This window comes from Rhinichthys klamathensis, unplaced genomic scaffold (assembly GCF_029890125.1).
Source record: "Rhinichthys klamathensis goyatoka isolate OS25496 unplaced genomic scaffold, OSU_Roscu_1.1 h1tg000245l_1, whole genome shotgun sequence".
NCBI classification, from domain to species: domain Eukaryota; kingdom Metazoa; phylum Chordata; class Actinopteri; order Cypriniformes; family Leuciscidae; genus Rhinichthys; species Rhinichthys klamathensis.
The window spans coordinates 510,231-537,139 of NW_026606767.1; the positions used below are offsets into that span (position 1 = coordinate 510,231).

At 37.8% G+C, this 26,909-nt stretch overlaps 2 protein-coding genes across 2 annotated transcripts in view; both read left to right on the top strand.

The window, feature by feature from the left end:
• The window catches only part of atp8b1 (ATPase phospholipid transporting 8B1), a 139,956-nt gene that overhangs the window by 71,075 nt on the left and 41,972 nt on the right, over positions 1-26,909 (top strand). The gene's annotated exons all lie outside the window — the stretch shown is intronic.
• Positions 1-26,909, top strand: part of dym (dymeclin) — a 78,977-nt gene that overhangs the window by 23,623 nt on the left and 28,445 nt on the right. Inside the window, exons 9-13 of the mRNA XM_056266132.1 lie at positions 7,874-8,059; positions 8,145-8,323; positions 9,012-9,137; positions 10,079-10,192; positions 10,491-10,585. Coding sequence (XP_056122107.1) covers positions 7,874-8,059; positions 8,145-8,323; positions 9,012-9,137; positions 10,079-10,192; positions 10,491-10,585 — 700 coding nt within the window. The remainder of the gene's footprint in view (positions 1-7,873; positions 8,060-8,144; positions 8,324-9,011; positions 9,138-10,078; positions 10,193-10,490; positions 10,586-26,909) is intronic.

A 26,909-nucleotide genomic window follows, 5' to 3' on the forward strand; every position in this document is an offset into this window, starting at 1 on the left:
ATGTGTGTTTGTTGGTTATGGCTCAGCAGCATCATTTGCTTAAATGATGCCAGTGTTGTAAGATGAATCTCTTGGTCCGTCGAGGTTGAGCAGGGTCTGATTACTCTTTAGATAAAAATATTTGTTTTGGTTGTAAATAAACCCTTCAGTCCAGTTTCTCGTGAATTTGCATGTGAAAATCCCCACACCTGATTCACACGCTCCTCTGTTCAGCTTTGACTCCGTCTGACTCTGTCTCTGATAAAGTTGTTCTGTTTGTTTGAACAGACTCTTGTTTGACAAGCCTGTCAAAAACTAAATCCAGTGCACAGGTGTGTGTGTTATTGACAGTTGTGTCTGTCTGTCTGTCTGGTGTCTGGCTCACTCAGACATGTCAACAGCAGGACACAAACACACACTTTTCATTGTGTGAACTGGACTCTTGGCTTGATCATTTACTTAATATTGAGTTACACACTCCTCATTGTGTGGACTGACCAGTGTCCAACACACACACACACACACACACACACATTCGCGTCTGTCTCACTCTGAGCACCAGACAGCGCTGTGACACACTAACCTATAAACATACACACAAAAAATAAGTATAAAATTATAAAGTAGGACTCCAATTCAGAGTGTAAGTATAAAATTATTCTTTATACTTTTTGGGCCTCATTCATGAACCATAAGCACTAAATACAAATAATTTACAGAGCATTTTGTTTTGATCATGTTGCATGAATAAGCATATACTAAACTACTGATAAATGAAAATAATCAGAATAATTGGAAAAACTAAAATGAATTGAAACTGAAAGCATCGATTTCATTTTCAGTTTTTCATTTGATCTGATGTAGTCATTTTATTTTATGTTTTCATGCTGTGGTATTCTTTTTTTAATTTCAGTTAAATTATAGTTTTCATTTAATTTAAGTTTAGTAAAATGTTTTTTTAATAATTGGTTTTCATTTGAATTTATATTTTATAATATTGAATATTTTTGGACATGATGTGGTGATCACCAATGTAGGTTTCAGATGGTAAAAAAATGGCATTGAAACAAAAAAAGAAAAAAAATATAATATTTACTTTAAATATATTTATTTACTATATCACTTGATTTATCTTTTGTATTATGTTTACATATGCCTTTAATTTTTCCTGATTTAAATGAAAATAACTAACCTGAAGTCTAGAAAATGTTATATAAAATTTATATTAAAATACAATTCGAAGAATATAAATGTATTTGTTTGTTTCAGTGTCATTTTTCACTTAGGGTGTACTCACACTAGCCAGTTTGAACCAACGCCGAGTGCGTTTGACCACCAAAGCGCGGTTCGTTTGACTAGTGTGAGTGCTCCGAACCGTGCCCGGGCGCGGCTCGATTAGCCGGCCCTGGCCCGCTTGGAAGAGGTGGGCCAGAGCACGGTTCAGTTGGACTCGGGCGCGGTTCGCATGCAGTGTGAGCGCTAACCGTGCTGGAGCACCGAACAGGCACGGCTTGCTCGGTCTCTGCGCATTTAATACGCGCATTGAAAAGAACAGTGGGGGCGTGAACGCGCTATTTATATCGCGGTAACATTATTCCAGTGCGCGCGCGTGCACTGTGTTGGGCCATATCCCAAAGTACGAGGCTTACTTTCACTTAAAGTCGGCACAGCCGCTCTTCTTGTTTATCCCGAAACCGTCGCACCATAATGACGTAAGCGTGCTCCGGCACGAATGCTGAAACCCTATGTGAGTGCAGGCCAGAGGGGGAGTGGGGAGGGGGGACAATCGTACTCGGGCCCGGTTCATGGCAACCGTGCCTAGTGTGAGTACACCCTATATTTTTCATTTATACAATTAAAATGAAATGTGTTTATGAAATAAAAAGCAAACTGAAACTATCACAACCACTGCTGAATAAAATGAAAACTAACCTGTCTAGTGAATTTTGAAAATATTAAAATCCAATTTGAAAGTGTTTTTGTTGATTCACTTTCACTATGACAGTTAGTCAGAAGTGCGATTAAAGTCTAGAACTACATGTATCATCGACTGGCACGCTGTGGCCATAAGATACAAAATGAGCTTGTTAACAGCTGTGAGTCAGTGCCAAGATGACGTACCAATGTGTGTGTGGAATCCAGACAGTGTGTCTTCATTGTCTGACGGGTAAATCAGGCCAGCTAAATGGAGACACAAGCCCTGTGTGTCAGTCCCGTCACCCACAGTAGGAATTCTGGGCCTGATCCTGTTTCCGCTGCTGCGGGATGGAAAGATTCAGGCAGGATTAGATGGCCAAAATTCGTCACTCTGGAATTACACAGGCTGGAAAGCCTTCTGGATCATATTAATGTTAGCTCGACTTAAACGTTTACGATACTCTATGTCGTCCACCACCTGACGGTTAATTCGCTCACAGTTATGAACTTTATGCTGTTGCCTGGGAAACGGCTTATGGTCGTTTTGCAAAGTTGCATTGTTTTTAAGCTGCCCTAGAAACAGGAATTTGATGGATAACCTAGACATTATATTTTGTCACTATATTAAAAGAAATATATTTAAGCGAATTTAAATCAGCTTCCCAAATTGTTTTTGTTGCCAGGCAATGGCAAAGGTTAATAATTCAATCAAGCTTCATTATATTTTGGTACAAATGTTTTTTTTGTGGCCTTTGGTCTGTGTCTTAGCTCAGACTTCCTGTTTCCATTGGAAATTTGTAAACACAGGAAAAAAAATTGTGCTCGACAGCTCATAAGATCATCAGTGTAAATGTTTTTAATAATTTGATTCATAATGTTGGACACTATATTGACCGAAACTTAAGTATTAGCTAGTTTGAAACTAGTTTGAGAGTAATGTCACACCAAACTATGGAAGCTTGTTTCTGCCACGGAATAAAATAAAGCAATCACATAGCAACTTCCTAGAAACAACTCAGAACACATGAGCAACTACATAGGAACTTCTTAGAAACCACTCAGAACACCTTAGCAACACCCTAGAAACCACACTGTAGCAACCACAACAACTTCCTAGAAACCACTCAGAACTCCTTAGCAACACCCTAGAAACCACACTGTAGCAACCACATAACAACTTCCTAGAAACCACTCAGAACACATGAACAACTACATAGTAATTTTTAGAAACCACTCAGAACACCTTAGCAACACCCTAGAAACCTCACCGTAGCAACCACATAACAACTTCCTAGGAACCACTCAAAACACCTTAGCAACACCCTAGAAACCTCACCGTAGCAACCACATAACTTCCTAGGAACCACTCAGAACACCTTAGCAACACCCTAGAAACCTCACCGTAGCAACCACATAACAACTTCCTAGGAACCACTCAGAACACCTTAGCAACACCCTAGAAACCTCATCGTAGCAACCACATAACAACTTCCTAGGAACCACTCAGAACTCCTTAGCAACACCCTAGAAACCACACTGTAGCAACCACATAACAACTTCCTAGAAACCACTCAGAACACATGAACAACTACATAGTAATTTTTAGAAACCACTCAGAACACCTTAGCAACACCCTAGAAACCTCACCGTAGCAACCACATAACAACTTCCTAGGAACCACTCAAAACACCTTAGCAACACCCTAGAAACCTCACCGTAGCAACCACATAACTTCCTAGGAACCACTCAGAACACCTTAGCAACACCCTAGAAACCTCACCGTAGCAACCACATAACAACTTCCTAGGAACCACTCAGAACACCTTAGCAACACCCTAGAAACAACACCGTAGCAACCACATAACAACTTCCTAACTTCCTAGGAACCACTCAGAACACCAAGTCGCAATTACCTTCTTTTTTTTTTTTTTTTTTTTTTTCTAAAGCCAAATCAAGCTTCCATACCGAACTGATATGTGTGATTATCCTCCCCTCAAAAAAAGGGATAGATGATGTACATAAAGCAATGCTCTCTGGGAAACACTTGTGCTTCATAAATCAGGGCGGTGATTTGTGTGAAGATGGCGTCTTGATGTTTCCCTGAGATCCGTGTGTGTGTGTGTGTGTGTGTGTTTCCCAGGGCAGGGCTACTGAATGTGTCTTATGATCGTCTGTAATCATTCGCTTCTCTTATTTCTGCTCTCCGAGACGGACCAAATACGGTGTATCTCACAAAAACATGATCAGGTCCCATTTCACACCAAAATCAAAAGAGAAGGGGGAATAAAATGATTGTTTACATACGACATAAATAAAGTCTTTAAGGGCCATTAAGACCATACTAACCAATTCTCAATAAGTAATTTTTACCAGACGTTTTTTCTCAGAGTCTCATTTTTTATTTTCATTATAGTAGTTATAGCCTAATTATATATTTTTTATTAATATCACATTATTCATGCAAAATGTAATTAATTATATTTAGTTTACAAATATAAATAAAACACTTAATTACTTTACTATAATAATAAAAAGTTTAATTTGATTTTCAGGTGAAATATGACATTAGCTTTCGTGAGATTGCTAATTGATTCCAGATTTACTGTACACACGTGGATGCGTAAACTAATGTGAAACTGGTATATCTGAAGTATTCTGATGTTTTTGTTTCGTGTGTTCAGTCAGTTGAACTTTTGATCTCTGTATGTAACAATAACAGTTCCTTTAACTAGTAAATGAATGTAATGCTGAAGTGTTATCGAACTTGCGTCTGGCCTTAACAAAATCCTGCTATTGTGTGTATGTGCTGCGTAAGTCTCAAGGCCGTCGCTGTGTCTGCATTCAGGATTAGCGTCGTCTCACCCTTCGCCCTGGCCAGCTCAAACTACAGCGAGTGAAAGAAGGACAGAGAGAGAGAGAGAGAGAGAGAGAGAGAGAGAGAGAGAGAGAGAGAGAGGAAAAACTGAGAACAGGGAACCCTAGAGGGGAGAATGAGGGAGGAAAAGCATGCTTTTAGGGTTAATATTACCCATAAACCCTTGCGAAATGAGTTTTAAGATGCATTGACTCGGAGCTGCAAATAACCATCTTTGCAACCGCATAGAAACTCCTAGTGATCGATCGCATTGAACTCCCTTGAACCCTCCCAGGACACCTTAGCAAACGTATAGCAACGATGCCCTCTACATAACAGCATCATAATGGTGTGCACAGGCAAACGCCATGAACATTTCCTGCTGAAACCACACCGACAGGAAGTAATGGTGGGCTTATAGCAGCAGACAGGAAGTGCTTTATTAGCCTAGTCCGACATGACACACACCTGTGTCTTTTTGCCCTGGAGGAGCCCAATGCTCGGATGTTGCAGATGACTTTCAAAGAATCCTGACAATGTTGATGTATATATTGTGTGCCACATATACTCTCTCTAGAGAGATGAGCGGATGTATTTCGTCTGACACACGCATGCATGATGTTCTGTCTGCCAGATGGCTTTGCATGAATAAACTTTTCTTCCCCTTCGCACGTCTACAGGCTGGCCTTCATGTCAACAACTGCTTTTTCTAGGAAAATGTCATTCTTTGGAGTCATTTCTGCAAAATTTTCAATCCAAATGCTTCTGTGTGCATAAAAATCATCAAGAATTTGGCAAAATATTTTAAGATACTCTTCTGAAGCATCACTTAATAACCCTCGTATATGTTTCCTCTATGGACATTTTTAATGGAGATCCACAGGGACTTTTACAGGAAGAGCACTATGAAAGAGAACATAGACGTGAATGTGTGTGTGTGTGTGTGTGTGTAAGTTAGCAGCAACATTTGTCACCCTCAGCCGCCTGTTTATGTACTGACAGCATTAGTGGCATGGAAAACCCCTCTGAGTGTGTGTGTGTGTTCTCTCAGCTCTGCTGGATGGCAGCCATGATGTCTTCATTTATCTGCGCTGTTAACACAGTCCACAATAACAACCCCAGGACACACACTGCCTTCTGTGTGTGTGTGTGATCACTGTATGCTCCACACTCACACACAGGGAACTAAGAGACATATGAGTGTGTTTATGAGAGATTGTGTGCTAATCAAAGGGGTGTTTTCTTCATCCATCATTTTTCCCGTCATAAAAGTGTGTCGGCGTGTCTGAGAGTGATTACAGGCTTCTGATTGGCTCTGATGAGTAGATTGCAGACTCCTCTGGCATCTGCGCTCGCTCTCATTGGTCAACTGGGGTCGCCATGGTGTCTCTTGTGACCTCATTACAGTTCCAGCATGATCTCAGTGTCTTTGGAACATGATGATGTCATATAAGGAACCTAAAGGATAGAAGCAGCCAATAATAACAGTCTAAGGACCTTTAATGTTATCAGTGTCTTAATGATATCAGGCGTCTAGGAGGGCGGAGGGCAGTTTTCGTTACTCTGTGACTTTTTCTGCCAGTGTTGTTGTTTTTATTTGCGGTGGATGTTTGTTAACATCCTGGCTCCAGATTAGACTGCTTCAGTCTGCTCGTGGGGCCGCCATGTCCAGCCACAAGTGATTAGACATGGAGACAGGCATCTCATTTCCATCTCAACTCTTTCTCGCTCTTCAACCTGAGACAATGCCTGAATGATTAGAAATCTGTTTAAAATCAATTACTTTTCATCGACAACCCGCTGTGTGTGCGCTGTTGGACAGAAAATGTCCAACTCTTCTTGTTTTTTTTCACAATGTTAAAGTCAACATGACGTCCAAATCGACTGTTCCTGGTCTTGTGAATGTGATGCATGATTTTTTGCACAATTTGTCATTCTAAAGAAGCAAATTTTAATGAAACCACTTTCTTTATTGGCTGAAATCAAGTCGCTCTTATTTCTTTTAACCCTTTCCCTCCAATGTGAAATGTAATGGCCTCTTTTCCTTATCTGCTAGAATTCCCAATGTATAAAAAGTTCCACACTACCAAATTTTGTTTTCGAATCTTCAATCGTAATTAAAAACGTGTGCTTGTATGATTTCTCCTGATTGGCACTGTGTATTGCTGTAAGACATACTTATTTTGTAAATGTCTATTTGAGAGTCAAAACGAACAAAGGAGTGACTGTGATGTGAATCTCTAAAGTACATCTGAAGCTCTTGAGGCAGAAGAGACTGTCCTTTTTAGAGCCATTAGCATGTCCGGTTCTCCACTGCACTTCCTGGAGATTCTATGAATGATCTTTTGCTTCAATTATTCCTCTTCTGGCCTAAAGCAACTTTTAAGTGCGTCACCATTGCAAGCCATGTTTTAAGTGTGGTATATTCTGTACTTCTTTTAGCATTTTCTTCCATCCACTTAAAGGGTAACTCTTGCCAAAATTGAACCTAGGCTCTTTTTGTTTGTTGCCTGAGTCAAACTTTCGTGTAAAAGCATAATTAGAATGGAAACGCCACTTTTAAGATTGACCGTATTTTCGTTTTAGGTAAAAATGCCTTTTGAATGGGAGTGCATGGGGCACTACTATGATAGCATCAAAATCGCTGTTTTTAAAAAACTAAGAAGGCTCGACACAACATAAAACTGTGCTCGAAGTATCACCAGGGCCTCTACACATGAACTTGAGCATTGAATTCATTGTTTTGTGTACACAAAGTTTACTAAAAAAGAAAGGTCTGGTTTCCAGTGGCTGGAATTTTGTCAGTCAAAAGTAGTCGATCTCCGAATGCTGATTTTCACCATATGGGGTCTTTAAAGGTTTCTTGCAGCAAATTCAGTTGTAATTAACTTTTTTCATGTCCATTTTATTGTCTCTCAGATGAAAATCATGAAAATCATTTAGAAAAGTACACAGCAGCAAGCCTTGCTATTTGTAGTGTCATTCATGTTTGTATCTCAAATAGTGCAGGAATTAATGTTAATGATAATGACCTGGCTGTAAATGTTTGTTATTCTTGAGGTCACCATTAATTCAATCCACTCCATGTAGAGAACATATGTAACTGGTTTCGGTGTTATTCAGGTGGGTTGTGGAGCGTGTTCACGTTAGGTGGAGTCGGCACCAGACCGGGGGCGGAGCAAGAGCAGAACCCTCTCCCGCTGTCCAATCAGAGTCTGCTATTACTGCTGGTTCTGGCTAATCTGACCGACGGACCGGACTGTCCGAACCCCTACCGCCAGGCTGTTACCTGCTTCAAAAACACTCAAGGTAAACCAGACTGGGTTTGTTTTTGTTTTTTAGTTAAATTAATTTCAGTGCTAGTGCTAATGAAACCCTGTTGTGTGTGTTTCAGATACCTCGTCCATCCCGTCTCCTCAGCCTCACACGTTTCAGATCAACTTTAACAGTCTGTACACAGCACTGTGCGAGCAGCAGAAATCAGACCAGGTGACATTACTGCTCTACACGCTACTGCACCAGAACAGCAACATGAGGACGTATATACTGTCCCGCACTGACATGGAGAATCTGGTGAGCACACGCACGTTCAGCTCCTGTGCATATGGGTTTCATAATTACAAATTCCTGACTTTTATCATTTCAATTCATTTTTTTTTTCGTTGGTCAACCGATATATCCGATATATGGTGTTTTATTGCTATTTATTGATTTTTGTGATATTTTCTGGAGTTGTTTTTAACCCCTTGCTACTGTAGCACTTTGAGATTTCTTTGAAATGTAAAGTGCACTATAAATAAAATGTATTATTATTATTATATCGGATAATATTTGGCATTTATTAAATTATAGGCCAGTAAGTTGTTCTGTTTGGCTGATGTGTTGGAAGCTTGTAAGTTTTTATACAGAACTGTTAAACAAAAAAATGTAAGCAGTATACGAAACATATTATAGCGTTTGCTTTTCTTTTCTATTATGCACATGCATTTCGTAGTGCTTGCCTTCATTCAAAGGCAATTGTAATTTCCTAACTCCTGTCAATCATTCACTGTGGACGGGACTTTTTTCACAGGGATTGTGTTTTTGTTTTGTGGTTGACTGATATATTGGCTAATATTTGATTACAGAATCTGGAAGTTGCCATCTAAACTAAAGTATAAATCTTTCTGCCACCCTGCCTATTAAGATCATCAATAGCGGTCGACCACTAGTTTTTTGTTTTACCACAACAATAAAGTATCTTCTCTTTCTATCTATGTAGGTGTTGCCGATTCTTGAGATCTTGTATCATGTTGAGGAGAGAAACTCTCATCATGTGTACATGGCCCTCATCATCCTCCTCATCCTCACAGAGGACGACACCTTCAATCGCTCCATACATGAAGTGGTGAGGCCACACACACACACACACACTCTGTTGGATGAAATCAGATGGAACCATTTAATCTGTCATGAAAGCTTCATTTGAGAATCTGTAGTGGTTTAAGGCCCCGATATAGTACTTCAAGCAAAATCTTGTAGAACGAACTGATGTGATGTAATTTCAAACAAAATCTGTCCAAAATGGGAGTTTGAAACAGCTTACCAAAGTAATACTTTCCAGAAAAGAAGGTTCTGTGCCTTAAGCTGATTTAAACATATCCACATCGATCAGATGCTTTCTTCACTGCAGTTTTCTTTGTGTGTTTATTTTGTTATTGGAAGGAAAGCATGCAGCACATATTTACATATTCATCTAAACAGCATGTTCGCTAAAAGTCATGTATTTCAAACTTAATTTACCCCTAAGTGAAGAACTTCGCTGTGAGTATATCGGGGTCTTTAGATGTATATAAAAAATCATCAGATGGAGGTTTATGATTCCAGATCTGTCATTCCAGGCTTTTATTTGTCGCATCTTTGAATGCAGCTGCAGTTCTCGTGTGTTTTCTCACACGCAGACACTGTTAGTTCAGTATATGCACAAACATTTGTTTGGAGGCTGTTTTTACAAACAATTACAGGGGTGCCTTGCAACACTTTACTTAAAGCCTTTATGTATAATGCATTATAAAGATATGCATAATGTACTTCACAATGCATTATAACCTTTCATCAATAATTGTTACTAAAGTTAAAATGCATTGTGTTATTTGCAGATTCCATGTTGTATTTAAAATTGGTTATGTTTTAATGCCTTATACTAAAGGTTTTAAGTAAAATGTTTTGAAGTCAGTAGATTTCATCTTAGTTTGATCATGCAATACATCCCTGCATTACCCTTTAAATAGAGGAACCTGTGTATTTATTATTCATTTATTTTTGTTGTCTCTGTTCTCTCTGTCTCAGGTGTTGAAGAACATCTCGTGGTATACTGAGCGTGTTCTGACAGAGATCTCTCTAGGCAGTCTGTTGATCCTGGTTGTGATTCGAACCATCCAGTTCAACATGACGCGAACCAGGGTGAGACCAGAACCAATGACAAAAACGATCATTTAAAAGTGAAGCTCCATAAATATCCAGATCTTTGGCCGTGGGCACATGCAAATGTATTATGTAACAGCGAGACTCACAACAACCAGCTCATGAGATTTACAGGGTTTTATATTAGATCTGTGAACACATTTAGTCCAGGGAGTCCAATGAACAGAGCAGGTTTTTATATTCAAAGTATAATGGAGTCATTTCATTCTGTTTTGCCCTGTGAGAAGAAACAACACAAATTATTTATGCATGGTTTTATTGATTTCCCCTCCTTCAGGATAAATACCTCCACACGAACTGCCTGGCTGCCCTAGCCAACATGTCGGCCCAGTTTCGTAACCTACACCAGTACGCCGCCCAAAGAATTATAAGGTAAGTCATCCAACAACTGACTAACTATTTGATATACTGTGTGTTAATATATATATATATCACACATACAAACATAGATAAACACAAACACACACATACACTCACTCCAGTGCTAGTACCTACCGGGTTGGACCTTAATTCTTCATGGCATAGATTCAACAAGGTGCTGGAAACATTCACAAGATATTCTGGTCCATATTGTCATGATAGCATCAGGCAGTTGCTGCAGATTTATCGGCTGCACATCCCTGATGCGAATCTCCCATCCCTGCACATCCCAAAGCTGCTCTACTGGATTGAGATCTGGTGACTGTGGAGGCCATTTGACTTTAGTGAACTCATCGTCATGTTCAAGAAACCAGTTTGAGATGATTTGAGCTTTGTGACACGGTGCGTTATCCATCAGAAGATGGGAACACTGTGGTCATGAAGAGAAAGACATGGTCAGCAATACTCAGGTAGACTGTGGCGTTTAAACGATGCTCAATTGATACTAAGGGGCCCAAAGTGTGCCAAGAAAACATCCCCCACACCATTACACCACCAGCGGCCTGAACCACTGATACAAGGCAGGATGATCCATGCTTTCATTTGTTTACACCAAATTCTGCCCCTACCATCTGAATGTTGCAGAAGAAAGAGAGACTCATCAGACCAGGCAACGTTTTTCCAATCTTCTGTTGTCCAATTTTGGTAAGCCTGTGCAAATTGTAGCCTCAGTTTCCTGTTCTTATCCGACAGGAGTGTCTCCGGTGTGTTTTCTGCTGCTGTAGCCCGTCTGCTTCAAGGTTGGATGTGTTGTGTGTTCAGAGATTGTCTTTCTTCAGACCTCGTTTGTAACACGTGTTTATATGAGTTACTGTTGCCTTTCTATCAGCTCAAACCAGTCTGGTCATTCTCCTCTGACCTCTGGCATCAACAAGGCATTTTCTCCCACAGAACTGCCGCTCACTGCATATTTTCTCTTTTTCAGACCATTCTCTGTAAACTCTAGAGATGTCTGTGTGTGAAAATCCCAGTAGATCAGCAGTTTCTGAAATACTCAGACCTGCCTATCTGGCACCAACAACCATGCCACGTTCAAAGTCACTTAAATCACTTTTTTTTCCCACTTTCTGATGCTAAATGCATTGAGTTGCTGCCATGTGATTGGCTGATTAGATATTTGCGTTAACGAGCAGTTGTATAATAATAACTATATATATTTATATGTGTGTGTGTGTGTGTATATAATAATAATAATAATAATAATAATAATGAATGTGTAATATAATTAGTGGCCGGTACATGATTATATATACATACACTACTGTTTAAAAGTTGGGGGCCTGTATACATTTTTTTTTTTTTTTGAAGGAAATTAATACTTTTATTCAGCAAGGACACATTCAATTGATCAAAAGTGACAGTAAAGACATTTATGTTACAAAATGCTACAAAACATTTCTATTTTAAATTTATGCTCACAGTTTGCACAAAAATATGAAGTGTTTTCAACATTGATAATCTGAAATGTTTCTTGATCAAATCATCATATTAGAATGATTTCTGAAGGATCATGTGACGCTGAAGACTGGAGTGATGTTGCTGAAAATTCAGCTTTGATCACAGGAATAAATTAGATTTTAACATTTTAACAGTTCTTTTAACTTAATACGCATAAGAGACTTCTTTCAAAAACATTAAAGTATAACCGACCACAAATTTTAGAACAGGAGTGGGTATATATGTAGTAATACTTAATATATAAGATTAAATCTAAAGATTTCAACAAAATTTGTTCCTTTTTTTTAAGCTTTAATAAAAAAATAATAAAACTCTTGGCAATTATAAAAGTATCCAGTTTATTTGTGAGTGTGTGTTAGCCACTTCTGTCGTTATCAGGCGAGTCCGTTTGTGTTCATGTTGAGAAAATGGGCTTATTTTCATCTGTCCAGAAACTGGATCTTGTTTGAGATCAGGAAGGTGAGCAACTGTTATAGAACAAACAGGCGCTTTCTAACACTTCCATTTAGCCAACGTTCAACACAAACAGATCGGGTTTCATTGCATGTCGTTTGTGATTCACACACTGAATTAAAGTGAATGAAATATTTGTTGACTTTGGTAGGAGAACACCCGGTCACCTCAGATGCTCTGAAACCGAGACGCACAGGCTGTTGACAATCAACAGTTTGATTGGTTGGAAATTCAGGCTTTTGTTTCCTGAATAATATCGCACATCCTTTTATGTAACATGAAAACATCGTGCCACGTTGTGAACAACAACGTAAAAGAGCATGTCCTCTGGCAGAGTCAGTGGCTTTAGTTTGAGCAACATTGCCATTTTTTTTATTGTCCTGTCATTCTGAAATACTTGTTACCATGTTTATGTTTTGGTTTTTGGTGCCCAGATTTTGCCATGACTTCATCTGGAACAGAGCAAACGAAGCTCAGAGGAGATTTAGCTTGCGAGCAGTAGATTCCTTAAGGTTTCTTTATGATTCAATTAGCGATTCTTTAGACTGATTCAAAATGATAACACGTGAGATTGCGACCGATTTGGTCTTTTTTTTTTTTGACCCATTCATTAAAAATAGTCGCTCAAAAGAGTCATTTGTGAATTGGACTTGGTTGTTCTGTATGTTTGTTGTTCTGATTTCGATTTTAAAAAATGAATTATTCCATTAACGATTCTTTTAATACTTCAGATCGATTCAAACTTATAACACATGAGTCTTTTGACCAATTCATTAAGAACTGCTTAAAAGACACATTTAGGGACTCGAATTATGTTGTTCTGTATGTTTGTTGTTCTGATTTAGATTCTGCTTCCTTAATGATTCTTTTGTAATTTAGATTAAAACCAGTAATGTGTCGTGAGATTGAGAATGATTTGGTTCTTTTGACCAATTCGTTAAAAACGACCCGCTCAAAAGAGTCATTCATGAATTTGACTATGTTGTTCTTATGTTTGTTTTTTTGGTTTAGAATTGAATCTTGTTTCTTAATACCATTAACAGTTAATTGATTCAATTATCAGTTATTTTAGACTGATTCAAACTGTCAACACTTCATATATTGAGAGTGTTTTGACAAGTTCATTAAAAAGAACTGCTCAAAAGAGTCATTTGTTAATTGGACTAGATAGTTCTGTGAGTTTAGATTCTGGTTTCTTAATGATTCTTTTGTTATTTAGACTGATTCAGACATAGATATCCATAATAAAGGCTAGATGTCTCGTCCGCACTGCTGGCCAATGGAGGTCGACGTCCGCACCTGGCGGCCATCTTGTCACAGGCAGCTCGCTCACTCGTAACATTGTGTTTTAATGGTGCATGTACTTTTTAAATAACCACAACTTGCTCAATTTCTACCGATTTTCAAACGGTTTGGTTTGTTATAAACGTCAGAGATGTAGTTACGACACTGCATACTTATGAATAATAAGTGTATAAATAAATAATCATCCAGAATTATAGCCACGTTAATAACGTTTGTAAGAAACCAAACCGTTTGTAAATCCGTCAAGATTTCAACGAGATAAGAGTATTTGTGTTCGTGCTGATCACTCATCGTACATCAGGCACCACAGAGCCCGCCAGAAAGTGACAAGATGGCCGCCGGTGATGACGATAGAGACTCCGCCGTAAGACATCTAGCCTTTATTATGGATATCTATGGATTCAGACCACTAACATATGAGATTGAGACTGATTTGGTTCATTTCTGAGTCATTCAATTCAAAAACCTCTCAAAAGAGTCATTTGTCAGGTTGTGCTGTATGCGTGTCATTCAATTCTTCCAATTCACATACATTAGAAACTCACAGCTCAGTCAAAACATCATTTCAGTGGCGGCACAATCATAGTTAAGAGGTTCTAAATAAAAACTAGTTCTTGATACCCAGTAAAAACTTCTCCTCAGTCACACTAAACTCTCTCTCTCTCTTCATTTTACCTCATTAGGAAGAGCTTGATCCTGCCAAAAGAAAAAATGTAGCACTAAAACAAACGGCATTATGGCACGTTCTTTTGAAATGTCAGCCATTTTTTTCTCTCCAGCAGTGTCAGCATTTAATTTTATTTGTTCCTTCTCCTTCAGTGTGCTGTTTTATTTCCTCTCTCTGTTGGCGGAGGGCAGAGGGATTGGCAGGCAGCGCTCGTGTGTTGTTGGCATAGTCGTTCCTGGCGGGTGGAGATAATGCTCACCCGCGGTAGCAACACGTACCGTTTACTTAAACGCCCGTAGCAACTCTGCTAATGACGGGGGGACGCTGGGCCAAGAACACTAATTGTACATTATAGTGGCGGCGCAGAACTTCCTTTTAAAGCTGACGGTGTTAGCGGTTAGCTCATAAGTTAGCATAGCTGTGCGTGCCAAGCGACGGTTTTTGGTTATGTGCAAGTAAGCAAAGGTCAGTGTTTATGGTGGCTAAATTGAATAATGATGCTATTTTCTCGGATTTTATTTAAGGGTGGAGTTGCAGTTCGGGTACATGTGCTAATGTCAATCATCAGGCATGATTTCCTATGACCTTATACGCTTTTAAAGCAAACCAGACGCTGATGATCACGTCAATGGGATGTTGAGTGGTCGGGGTTGTTGTTAATTCACAACAGTGTATTTATTTATGTACTGTTATAGTTACCATTTTGAATTAGCTTTTTGTATTTTCAGTTTGTTTTTGTTTTAATGTTTAGCAATTTTATGTGTATTATTTTAAATATTACTTATAGTTTTAGTTTAGTTATTTTTCGGTGTTTTAGGGTTTCAGCTTAAAGTTATTTAAAATTTTCATTTAGTTTAAGTTGTAATATTTAGATTTTATTTAGTTTCAGCTGTATATCAATTAACAAATGTTTATAATAGTTTAAGTTACTAAAATAACCCGATTATTATCATTATAATGCACGTTTTATGTTCTTATATCCACAATGGATATAATATTTTAAATTGCATTGTATTAGGCCATCAGTTATAATGCCTTATTCTCTTCATAAAAAGTCATAAAAAAAAATGTACATCCATGAAATCTTTCAAATGCACATAAGGTTTTTGTTAATTACAAAAAGTTCTTTAGATTTTGAAAATGTTCTTCCAACTAAGAAAAAATGGTTCGTTTAATAACTGTTTACTGAAAGATTCTTTGCATGGAAAACAAAAATAGTTCTTCTATGGCATTTTTATTTTTAAGACTGCTAAAGTGAAACCCCCCCCCCCCCCCCCAAAAAAAAATTGATAAACAAACTATTTTTGAAAAGATAAAATGCAGTATGTATTGTGATTTATTTTGTATTAAATTATTATTAGCCTGTATTAAATAGTTTGTTCTGTTCAGCCCATTCAGCCCAAAAAGACAGAAATATGATCTTTCATTTTTAAAGACTTTCTATTATGTGTGTCTATTATTATGTATTGATTAGTTGTATTTTGAGCACTTCTTTGTTACCGTCTTGCGTTAAAGTGACCGGTTCATTATGGATTTATGATGGACTTATTTGTCACTTTTTATTATCTTTTTTCTTTTTCCCTCTTTTCCACAACTAAAGCAATAAATCAAATATTATTGTAGAAGTTCTGCTTTGCTCACTGAAAGGCCATCTTCAAAGTATGTATCCCTGTTTTGACCTAAAACGAACAAGTTGCCGATATTACGGCAAGTCGCCGTCTCTTTTCCATTGAGAGCGGTTTTAAGGATATTGTTTTTCCGTCTAATGTTTATGCGTTTCCTGTGGTGGGTGTAGATAGCACCCAGCTGCTTCACAAATGAGTAAGAACACTGTGTGTTTCTCTTTGATGCCTCTGTGTCTGTAAAAGTTTGGTATTGAAAGACTTTAATAGCTCCAGGCTGCCTGGAGGATTCTGCTTCCTGTGCGGACAGGAAGTATTTAGAGTTATGAGGCCAGTTCTGCGTTAGATGAGTTGGATGCGGACCACACAGATCAGAGTGTGTGTGTGTGGTTGTATTTCTTGTTCATTGTGTGTCATGGGATGTTGATGCTGGAATGACCGTTGCCTATAAAAGACCAAAACCACAGGATGAGATGAGAAACACACACACACACACACACACAGACTCGAAAGTTTAGAATTTGCTCAAGATGCCAAAAAGTTGTCATTCACTGACTTTTTAAGTTTGGATACATGAAGGAAGTCTGGGCACTTAAAGGAATTATTCAGCATCAGATATGTTTTTCAACAACAGAAAAATTAGCTCAAGCTAGACTTAAAAAAAAAAAATATATATATATATATATATATATATATATATATATTCCATCCCATATATATATATATATATATATATATTTGTAGTTTAATTATATTGAAGTATATTAAGTATATGTAATTACAGTAATTAATTTAGTTATATTAATTTTTATGTTATATTTTAATTAAATGATATTTTCAGTCTCAAAATGTTATATTTTTTTGTTGAAAATTGCAAACTTAATGTTTGTAGAATAAATTAAGTACTTGTTGATTTATAACTCAGTATTTATTTTAGTAGCGCCATTTGTTCTAACCAGGACACATTCTCCATAAAGTATAATGAGTGTGATGTCATTCATAATTGATCCAATAAGAAGCGATTTAATTTGTAAGCTAAGCAAAAAGTAGTGTTGAAAAGTCATTCATATTGATTAACTTTTTTTTTTTGTTGCCTTGCACTAATAAAACAATAATAAATGTATTAATACATTTTCTATTCAGTATGCAAGAATATATATATAAAAAAAAAAACATTAAATGTTACGCATACTTTATTTAAATAAGCAACAAAAAAATGTCATTCAAAGGTGTAATTTGTTCCCCTCGGTCAATAACCCCAGGTTTGAGGAAGTGTTTCCCGATAAAGAGCCGTTATTGAGTGATGCAGAAACTCTCCATGTTAACCCCGTGAGTCCTGTTAGCGTGTTCAGGGAGAGATCGGATCGTGTAGAACTGTCTGCTATGGATTTATTCGGTGACGTTTGAAAGGATCTCAGTGGACTGGTAGACATCAGCCACTAATTGGAAAGAGCATGGATTCTGATTGTTATTTTGAAAGCGGCATTGATTGTTTTGATCTTAAACCTGTCAAATGTAAATGTAAAGATGGGTCTGTTAGTTTTAACGAGAACCTTCAGGGTTGTGTTTTCCCCGACTCTGTTTTCTTTCTTCTCTTTCACATTCTCACTTTGTTTGGGTGAAATACTTTAAGGAGAATGTTTTCTTTCTTCTCTTTCACATTCTCACTTTGTTTGGGTGAACTACTTTAAGGAGAATGCTTTATTTGAACTAAGTAAATCCTCTCTTCACTCTTTTTGAATAGAGCTATCATGGTCTGTTTTATTGGTTTTAAATATTAAAGGGTCAATCACCCTAAAATTAAAATGTTGATTTTAGTAGCATTAAGATATTTTTTCATTATTTTCTTGAGAAACACATTTTCCTCTCAAATTCTGATCTCGTTGTCCAGAGTTTTTTTCCCCTCCTCAATAATTCTCTTTATTCTCAATGGGGATTCTCTATATATTTGCAGTATTGCAATTCAGTATTTTTTTTATTACACTAATATTTTTAAGTAATTTCAATATTAAGTAATTTAATTAATACATTGTTATTAATATTTAAAAAAAAATTATACAAAATATTTTACAGGGAAAATTGATTAATTTGGGGTGTTTTTAGTTTTCTATATACACTCACCGGCCACTTTATTAGGTACCCCATGCTAGTAACGGGTTGGACCCCCTTTTGCCTTCAGAACTGCCTCAATTCTTCGTGGCATAGATTCAACAAGGTGCTGGAAGCATTCCTCAGGGAGTTTGGTCCATATTGACATGATGGCATCACACAGTTGCCGCAGATTTGTCGGCTGCACATCCATGATGCGAATCTCCCGTTCCACCACATCCCAAAGATGCTCTATTGGGTTGAGATCTGGTGACTGTGGAGGCCATTTTAGTACAGTGAACTCATTGTCATGTTCAAGAAACCAATTTGAAATGATTAGAGCTTTGTGACATGGTGGAAGTAGCCATCAGAGGATGGGTACATGGTGGCCATAAAGGGATGGACATGGTCAGAAACAATGCTCAGGTAGGCCGTGGCATTTAAACGATGCCCAATTGGCACTAAGGGGCCTAAAGTGTGCCAGGAAAACATCCCCCACACCATTACACCACCACCACCACCAGCCTGCACAGTGGTAACAAGGCATGATGGTTCCATGTTCTCATTCTGTTTACGCCAAATTCTGACTCTAACATCTGAATGTCTCAACAGAAATCGAGACTCATCAGACCAGGCAACATTTTTCCAGTCTTCAACTTTTCAATTTTGGTGAGCTCTTGCAAATTGTAGCCTCTTTTTCCTATTTGTAGTGGAGATGAGTGGTACCCGGTGGAGTCTTCTGCTGTTGTAGCCCATCCGCCTCAAGGTTGTGCGTGTTGTGGCTTCACAAATGCTTTGCTGCATACCTCGGTTGTAACGAGTGGTTATTTCAGTCACTGTTGCCCTTCTATCAGCTCGAACCAGTCTGGCCATTCTCCTCTGACCTCTGGCATCAACAAGGCATTTCCGCCCACAGAACTGCCGCTCACTGGATGTTTTTTCTTTTTCGGACCATTCTCTGTAAACCCTAGAGATGGTTGTGCGTGAAAATCCCAGTAGATTAGCAGTTTCTGAAATACTCAGACCAGCCCTTCTGGCACCAACAATCATGCCACGTTCAAAGTCACTCAAATCAACTTTCTTCCCCATACTGATGCTCGGTTTGAACTGCAGGAGATTGTCTTGACCATGTCTACATGCCTAAATGCACTGAGTTGCCGCCATGTGATTGGCTGCTTAGAAATTAAATGTTAACGAGCAGTTGGACAGGTGTACCTAATAAAGTGGCCGGTGAGTGTATATATATATATATATATATATACACTTTTTGCATTAAGATTTTGGGGGATTTTTCTTCAAACGAGAAACTCCCACACACTATCAGAACTTGCATTTAAAAATTCTTTATTAGCAACGTTTCGGTCTCACGACCTTCATCAGGCATACACAAATTTTCAAACTCATCCCATTTAAGACCAAGCACATGACCACTAAACAAGGCTATAGGGGGATTTTTCTTACATTATGGTAATAAGAATTGCGTTTACAAGCTTAATTGTCACATCTAAAATAGGCTTAATAAGCAACATATATGAATACAAAATATGATTCCCTTTTGATTTTGGGGTACAATATGTCGTTGCATGTTGTTGACAAGTTTTGTGAGATTGTTGTGTCATGTTAAGGAGTGAACCTGAAGTGTCTTTAGCTCTTTCCATAGGGCTTCCGTGTGCAGAACAAGAGAACCACACGAGTTCCTCCCGACACTGTCAATCACACACACCTGACCTGATAGAGCTGCTAATCTGTCAACAGCATGATCATTCCAGACCGCACAAGAAACACACACTTGCATATGTTAGCAGCTGAAGTGTTTGTGTGTGTGTATGTGTGTGTGTTTAAATCCCAGGTGCACTGAAGTACCCCTGTTTGAAGAGACAGACGGGGTATTTTTAGCTCAGAGTGGCTTTAAGAGTCGACAAAGTGCAGCCCTGCTGCTTCGTGTCCCATTAGCACAGTGAGAACGCCACCTGCTCCAGACACAGAAAAGAGACCCGGAAATCGACACACACCAAACGAAGCACTTCAGTCGTCCGTGAACAGACAGACCATAACAGACGCACAGATTTAGCTAGACTGAAAGTTCCAGACAGTGTGTGTGTGTGTGTTTGTGTGTGTATCAGACAGATCAAAACCCAGACCAGACGGACAGATAGTTCTGTGTGTGTGTGCCAGCGGGCATTTAATGTGCTCTGACTCTCTCAGTAGGTCACAGTGACTTGGTGTTTCACATAAACACTCTCAACTCTGCAGTCTGCCCTTCCTGTTGCTACTGCATGGATTTGATCCCTGAAATAAATACCAATCAAACCATAATCTCAGGCCGAACGAGTCCTGAGCGGTGTGCATGCCAGCAACAGTACAAAATAATTATTAACGGATGTTTGAGTTTTCGTTGGCACTTTTTCTCGTTTTTGCTTGTGGGCTGCTGTTGTTTGGTTTAGAGGAAACGGTTGATAATAAGACCAGGCGGGATGATAATATTTATGTTCTGATTTGTTTTCCTGTTTGCGTGGTGTTTGCTAAGTCAAGCACTGTTGCATACACTTTAAATTTCAGTTTTTGTCGACCTGCATACTTGATTCCTCAAACCATGTGTGTGATTGAGCAGAAGTGTGCTGTTACTTTACTACATGATCAGATGCATGATTTATCCTGCTGGATCATAAAACGGACGGGAGAACTCTTTTGGGTCAGTATATCCCAGAATGCACTAGCAACCACTTAGCAACACCCTGGCAACAACCTAGCATCATGGTGGTGAGTTTTGTTCCAGGCTTATTACCATTAACTAAAACAAAAAGTCAATACTTGAAATAAAATAAACATTAACTGGAATAAAATATTAAACTTATTTTATTTAGGCAAAATGTATTATATTTATTTATTCATCAAGTTAAAGTACTAAAACAATCTAAATAAACTAATAAAAATGACTAAAACATACAACAAAATTGCTAACTTTAAAGTTAAAATGAAAACGTAAAATGTAACAATAGAATCTACTTCAAAATATTAAGATAAACTGTTCATAGTATATTACAGTAAATATATGAATAAAATAGTATATTAATACGTAAAAGTATATTAATAAAATAACACTGATTCGTACCGGCAAACACCACCAAGATTTTCTTGTGGAAGGATATGGTTTCACAGCAGATGGTGGCAGATCCCACTCTAATTTGACACAAACTATAATGACATGTTGTTGTTTTCTCCATGACGCAAGATGTTTTTAGCTGTCAGAATAATAATCCATGACTGAAGTTATATTAGCCATCGCCGTCAGATTTTTGATGAACATCAATGTAGCATATAGATGCAACACACACGCTCACATGCACAGGTAAGAAAATGGGTAAAAAGAGAGAAGGGCTGTGTAAAAAACAGTTCCCCAAAACGTTCTTATCGCGAAGTAGTTCTTAACCTATTCCTTAACCTCTCTCTTAACTTTATGGCACGATTCCAGACACGTTCGTACGCTATATATCTTCTGTAAGTCACACTTTCGTAAGGTTGGTCTGGACCAGAGCCATAGAGAGAAAGAGTTGCCACACTCCCATAGACCGCCATAGGAACTTTGGAATGAGGAAGTAACGTGTGTCGTGGAGCAGCCGATAGTTAACTTACGGTAACTGATGTATATAATATATAATATTTTTAATAATATTTTATATGTATGCATATATATATATATATATATATATATATATAGCCTATATATAGTATTATATATACATACACACACACACACACAATTCATTTATTTAAATGGGTTAGGGTTATGCATATATGTGCTTATATGTATTTAGGAACATAGTTAATTCACTCATTAACTATCTCTCCTGTTTAATTTTATGAAGAATATTTTTCGGTTGAATATTTACCGAACATTGCTGTATATAGTCGTTGCTTTCTACGTTATGGGAGCAGTCTATTTCCCTCCTAAATCATTCATTTGTTCATGCACAGCGTAATTATTTATATTTTATGTTGGTTGGAGTTCTGAACGGACCGCAGACCTCTTTGCCTGATCACGAAGCGGAATTTATAAGCAAGATCACGGGAATCAATAGCCTAATACAGCCCAGTTGTGCTAAAATAAATATCATGAGACGTCCATCATCAGATGAATGACATGGAAAAGTTAAGTTAGAGCCGCTAAAGCCAGTGCTACTACCCATGCGAACATGAACACTAAGCTTTTCCCGCCAAAAATATAGCCTAAAACTTATCTCAGTTGTCACCCTGCCTCTCCAAATGCAAAACTGACATTAACAAAATGCAATAACAGCTGAAAAAGTACTTGGGTGTGTGTTTTATTTTATATTTACCGTTTAATAATGCAATCGCTGCTGTCTGTCCATAGAAGAACATGACAGCCCGCGTATGTTTTGGAACTATTGGGACTTACATGAACCACGTGACAGCCGTCGCGGCGACATCAAAGCGTGTCGCAACTCTTTCTCTCTATGGCTCTGGTCTGGACCATTCGTAAGCTCTCTCTTAGCGTTGTTTGAGCTCAAGACGCTAGTCGCCGCCACTGTGCAGCAGTCTTTAGAAATCAAATCAGCGCAGCGCAGTACAAGTCAAACTATGGTATGTGTATATTATGAACATCAATGCAGCATTTAGATGCAATACACATGCTCACATGCACAGGTAAGAAAATAGGTAAAAACAGAGAAGGGCTGTGTAAAAAACAGAATATTAGCTAACTACATGCTGTACAATATGTATAGGGCTGTCAAAATTAACCTGTTAATTTTGCGATTCTTTTTTTCTTAATTTTATTGCATTGAAAATATTGAACGCAATTAACGCAGCATCCATTTTTTTGGGCTGCGCTACAGTATATGATCACGCCATCGTTTGTACAAGTGGTATTAAACCATTCTAGCGTGATAAGAAGCAAAAAATAACCTCAAATCTGTACTGTTGCGCATCTGCTTTTTTTTGCCTTGTTTGTGCCTCTCCTCTTTCGAAATGAGCGAGTCAACCGGGCGCGCGCATGTGGGCGGCTCCTGTAGCAGCAGGGGTGGTTGCCATGGTAGCGAGGGAGAGTGACAGTCGGCCAGCCAATCATTGCTTTCGTTCCGAATGGAAAGAGTAGCTGTGTTTATTGCAGCCCTGAAAGGACTACAGACACTCGATTTTTATACTTATGGCGCTTTTCCACTACACAGTACCAGCTCGCCTCGGCTCGGCTCGGCTCGACTCGACTCGCCTTTGTTTGGTTTTCCACTGTGTAAAAGTTGTACCTGTACCTGCTTTCGGGTACTTTTTTTCGTAACACCTCCGGCGAGGTTCTAAGCGAGCTGAGGCGAGCTAAGCCGATACTAAAATGTGACGTGAAAACAATGCCGACTGCTGATTGGTCACAGAGAATCTGCGTCATCATTGCACGCGCCAGATGGAGTATCCAGAATAACCCCGCCGTTTTTAAATAGTTTGGCCAGAGATAGTTACTAAACTTACTACTATTATTATGGCAACTCGGAAGAATACGCCGTGGTCAAACGAGGAGGTGCAGACTTTCCTTTGTTTGGTTGCCGAAGAGATCCAGCGAGAGCTTGATGGGGCAACGAAATGCGTCGCTATGACGACCGGGTACTATTTGTGGCGGTACTTTCTGCAATGGAAAACGGAGCGAAAAGCGAACCGAGTCGAGGCGAGCCAAGGCGAGTCGAGTCGAGTCGAGCTGGTACTGGTAATGGAAAAGCGCCATTAGACAGTTATTAAGACAGTTTAAACAAATTTGGGGAAAAGTGTTTTAGAAACAAACTGCCTATCCTGCCTTTAATGGCTAAAATTGAAAGGAAAAAAATCAATAATGATACTTGCTGTTTCACATACTACTTTTTTATGTATTTAAAATGAAATGTTATTTTTAGTTTTTAGTCTATTTTACACAGTACAACAAACAGTATGCAGAAAATATTCATTACTTAGCAGTCCAATAATATAATGGTTCTGCAATTAATTTGTAGTTTATTCATTTTGCATAACATTTCCATAGTTTTCATATACTGCAATTCTAGTAAGTGCAATTCCAAACATACTCAAGGGTTGTAAGAGTGAAGGTGTGTGTGTGTGTGTGTGTGTTGTATGACTGCTTCGTATGGTTAGAGCTCAAGGCATGTGCCGTCCTTTAGTGATTGATGAGGTCATCAGTATGAGACGCATTAATCCTTCCCATCATGCCTGCTGTTCTCCATAACCCCACATTCACAGCACTTCCATTGTCTTTCACCCACATATACTTACACATTCCAGCAGAAGAGGATTTGAAGGTCACCATAGTGAGGCAACTCATCATTACCCATGATTTATGTTTAATTCTGCCTTTAACATACAAGGACTCTGATTGGCTTATCTCAGGTTGGCTATTATCACACACGCTTACTAGGTGCCATCCAGGTCGGAAAGGTGTTAATGTGGGTATATGTATGCCTGTGAGAATGATTTTTGATTTACAACATGATGACCTAGTAAACTGCCTACCTAGACAGCATCTGACAATCCCAGAATGCAGTGCTCAGTGGGAAAATACTAGAAAATACTATTTCCTTCAATACTAGAAATTATCAACGCAAATAGTTTTAATAATATTTATTTATATTTTGAACTAGCTTTTATTTTTATATTTTTCAAGTTAAAATTAAGTTGTAGTATTTTTATGTGCTTTTGTTATTTTTAGTTTTTATATTTCTATTCAGCTTTAATTTTTAGTTTTACTCATTTTAGTACATCAAGTTTTGTGTTTTAAGCTTTCATTTAATATACTGTGTGTATATATACAGGTGAAACTCAAAAAATTAGAATATCGTGCAAAAGTTCATTTATTTCAGAAATTCAACTTGAACGGTGAAACTAATATATTATATAGACTCATTACATGGAAAGTCACATATTTCAAGCCTTTATTTGTTATAATTTTGATGATTATGACGTACAGCTGTGAAAACCTTTTCACAATATTCTAATTTTGAATTTGGGGTTTTCATACGCCATAATCATCAAAATTATAACAAATAAAGGCTTGAAATATCTGACTTTGCATGTAATGAGTCTATATAATATATTAGTTTCACCGTTCAAGTTGAATTACTGAAATAAATGAACTTTTGCACGATATTCTAATTTTTGAGTTTCACCTGTATAAATATATTATATACAAGTTATTTAAATTAACAAAAAAAAACATTTTTATACTTTTAGTTAACAACAACACTGTTAAATTCAGACTGTATTTTAATCACAGTTACACAGCAAAGGTTGTGACTGAGGCTTTTGTTAAGAAAAAAAATCATACCAGTTCAAGTTTTTGGAAACTTTCATCCTGGTTTCTATATTTTTAACTCTCAGAGCGAGGCAGAAATGCTTCAGAAGATCTTGCTGTCCTGTAGGCTTTTGTCTCCCTGAGTCTAAAATGTGACCCAATTTTCTGTCGAGCTGGATTTGAAAAACTTCTTAGAGAAACTCAAGTCTGGAGGTTTTTCTGATCCAGCCCTCGTGCCCAGACCTGAGAGAAAACTCTGACCCAAATTACATACTGTACAAACTTAAGCTTCATTAAAAGAGCTCTGAAACCAGAGCACAGTCCCAAAGCCCGCTGAGCTGCCTACATAACTTTTATAGCCGTCATGGAACCTAATAAGTGACCGACACGGGCAGCAACTCGACTTGCTTCAATTTAAAGCATTTTTGTTCATTGAAATAAAGCTGAAAGATGAAAAACCTAAACTAAATAAAAGTTAGAAATGTTCCCTTGGCAATTAACTCAAAGAAGTTGAAGTTGAAGCACTAAAACTACTACCTGGAAATAAACAAAAACTAAAATTGAACTAAAAATAAATAAATAAATAATTATGTTAAATTATATATTAAATGATAATATTGCAAAAACTAAAGTGAAAACTGGAAAAATAAAAATAAAAGCTAATTAAAAATATTAATAAATACCATAATATAAAGAATGCTAACATTATTCCAATAGAATTTAATGTTAGAATGTTAAAGGGATAGTTCACTTTGAAATTAATTTTTGGTATGTTTTAGCTTACCTCAAGGGCATCCAAGATGTAGGTGTCTTTGTTTCCGCAGTAGTTTCAATTTTGATATTTTTAGGTCAAACCGTTCTTGTCTGTCAGTCATATAATGCAGGTCTATGGTCACCACCTCAAAGAGCATGCACAGAGAAGTCCAAATTAAACATGATTTAATGACTCGTAAATGTAAGTACACATTGATGGCACTTCCGGCGTTTTCCGGCGCTTGCGCAGACCGATGCGCCCGCGCCCTCAGATCACTTGGACGTGGCTGTGTTTACAAGAGGTAAAAACGTTATATAAAAGGCATTATATGACTGACAGACAAGAACGGTTTGACCTAAAAATATCAAAATTGAAACTACTGCGGACACAAAGACACCTACATCTTGGATGCCCTTGAGGTAAGCTAAAACATACCAAAAATTAATTTCAATCCCTTTAAGCTTACATTAAAAAACCCTAATTAGCATTAAAATACATAGTGCACAGAAGTATTGGGTAAAATACTGTTTTTAGTTACACCTATTTATAGATCATTTTCAGTATTGAATGAAATGCACGTGTATTTATAATCAACATTTCTCTTGCTTTGTCTGCCATCTTTCTCTGAGCTCAGCACAATGCAT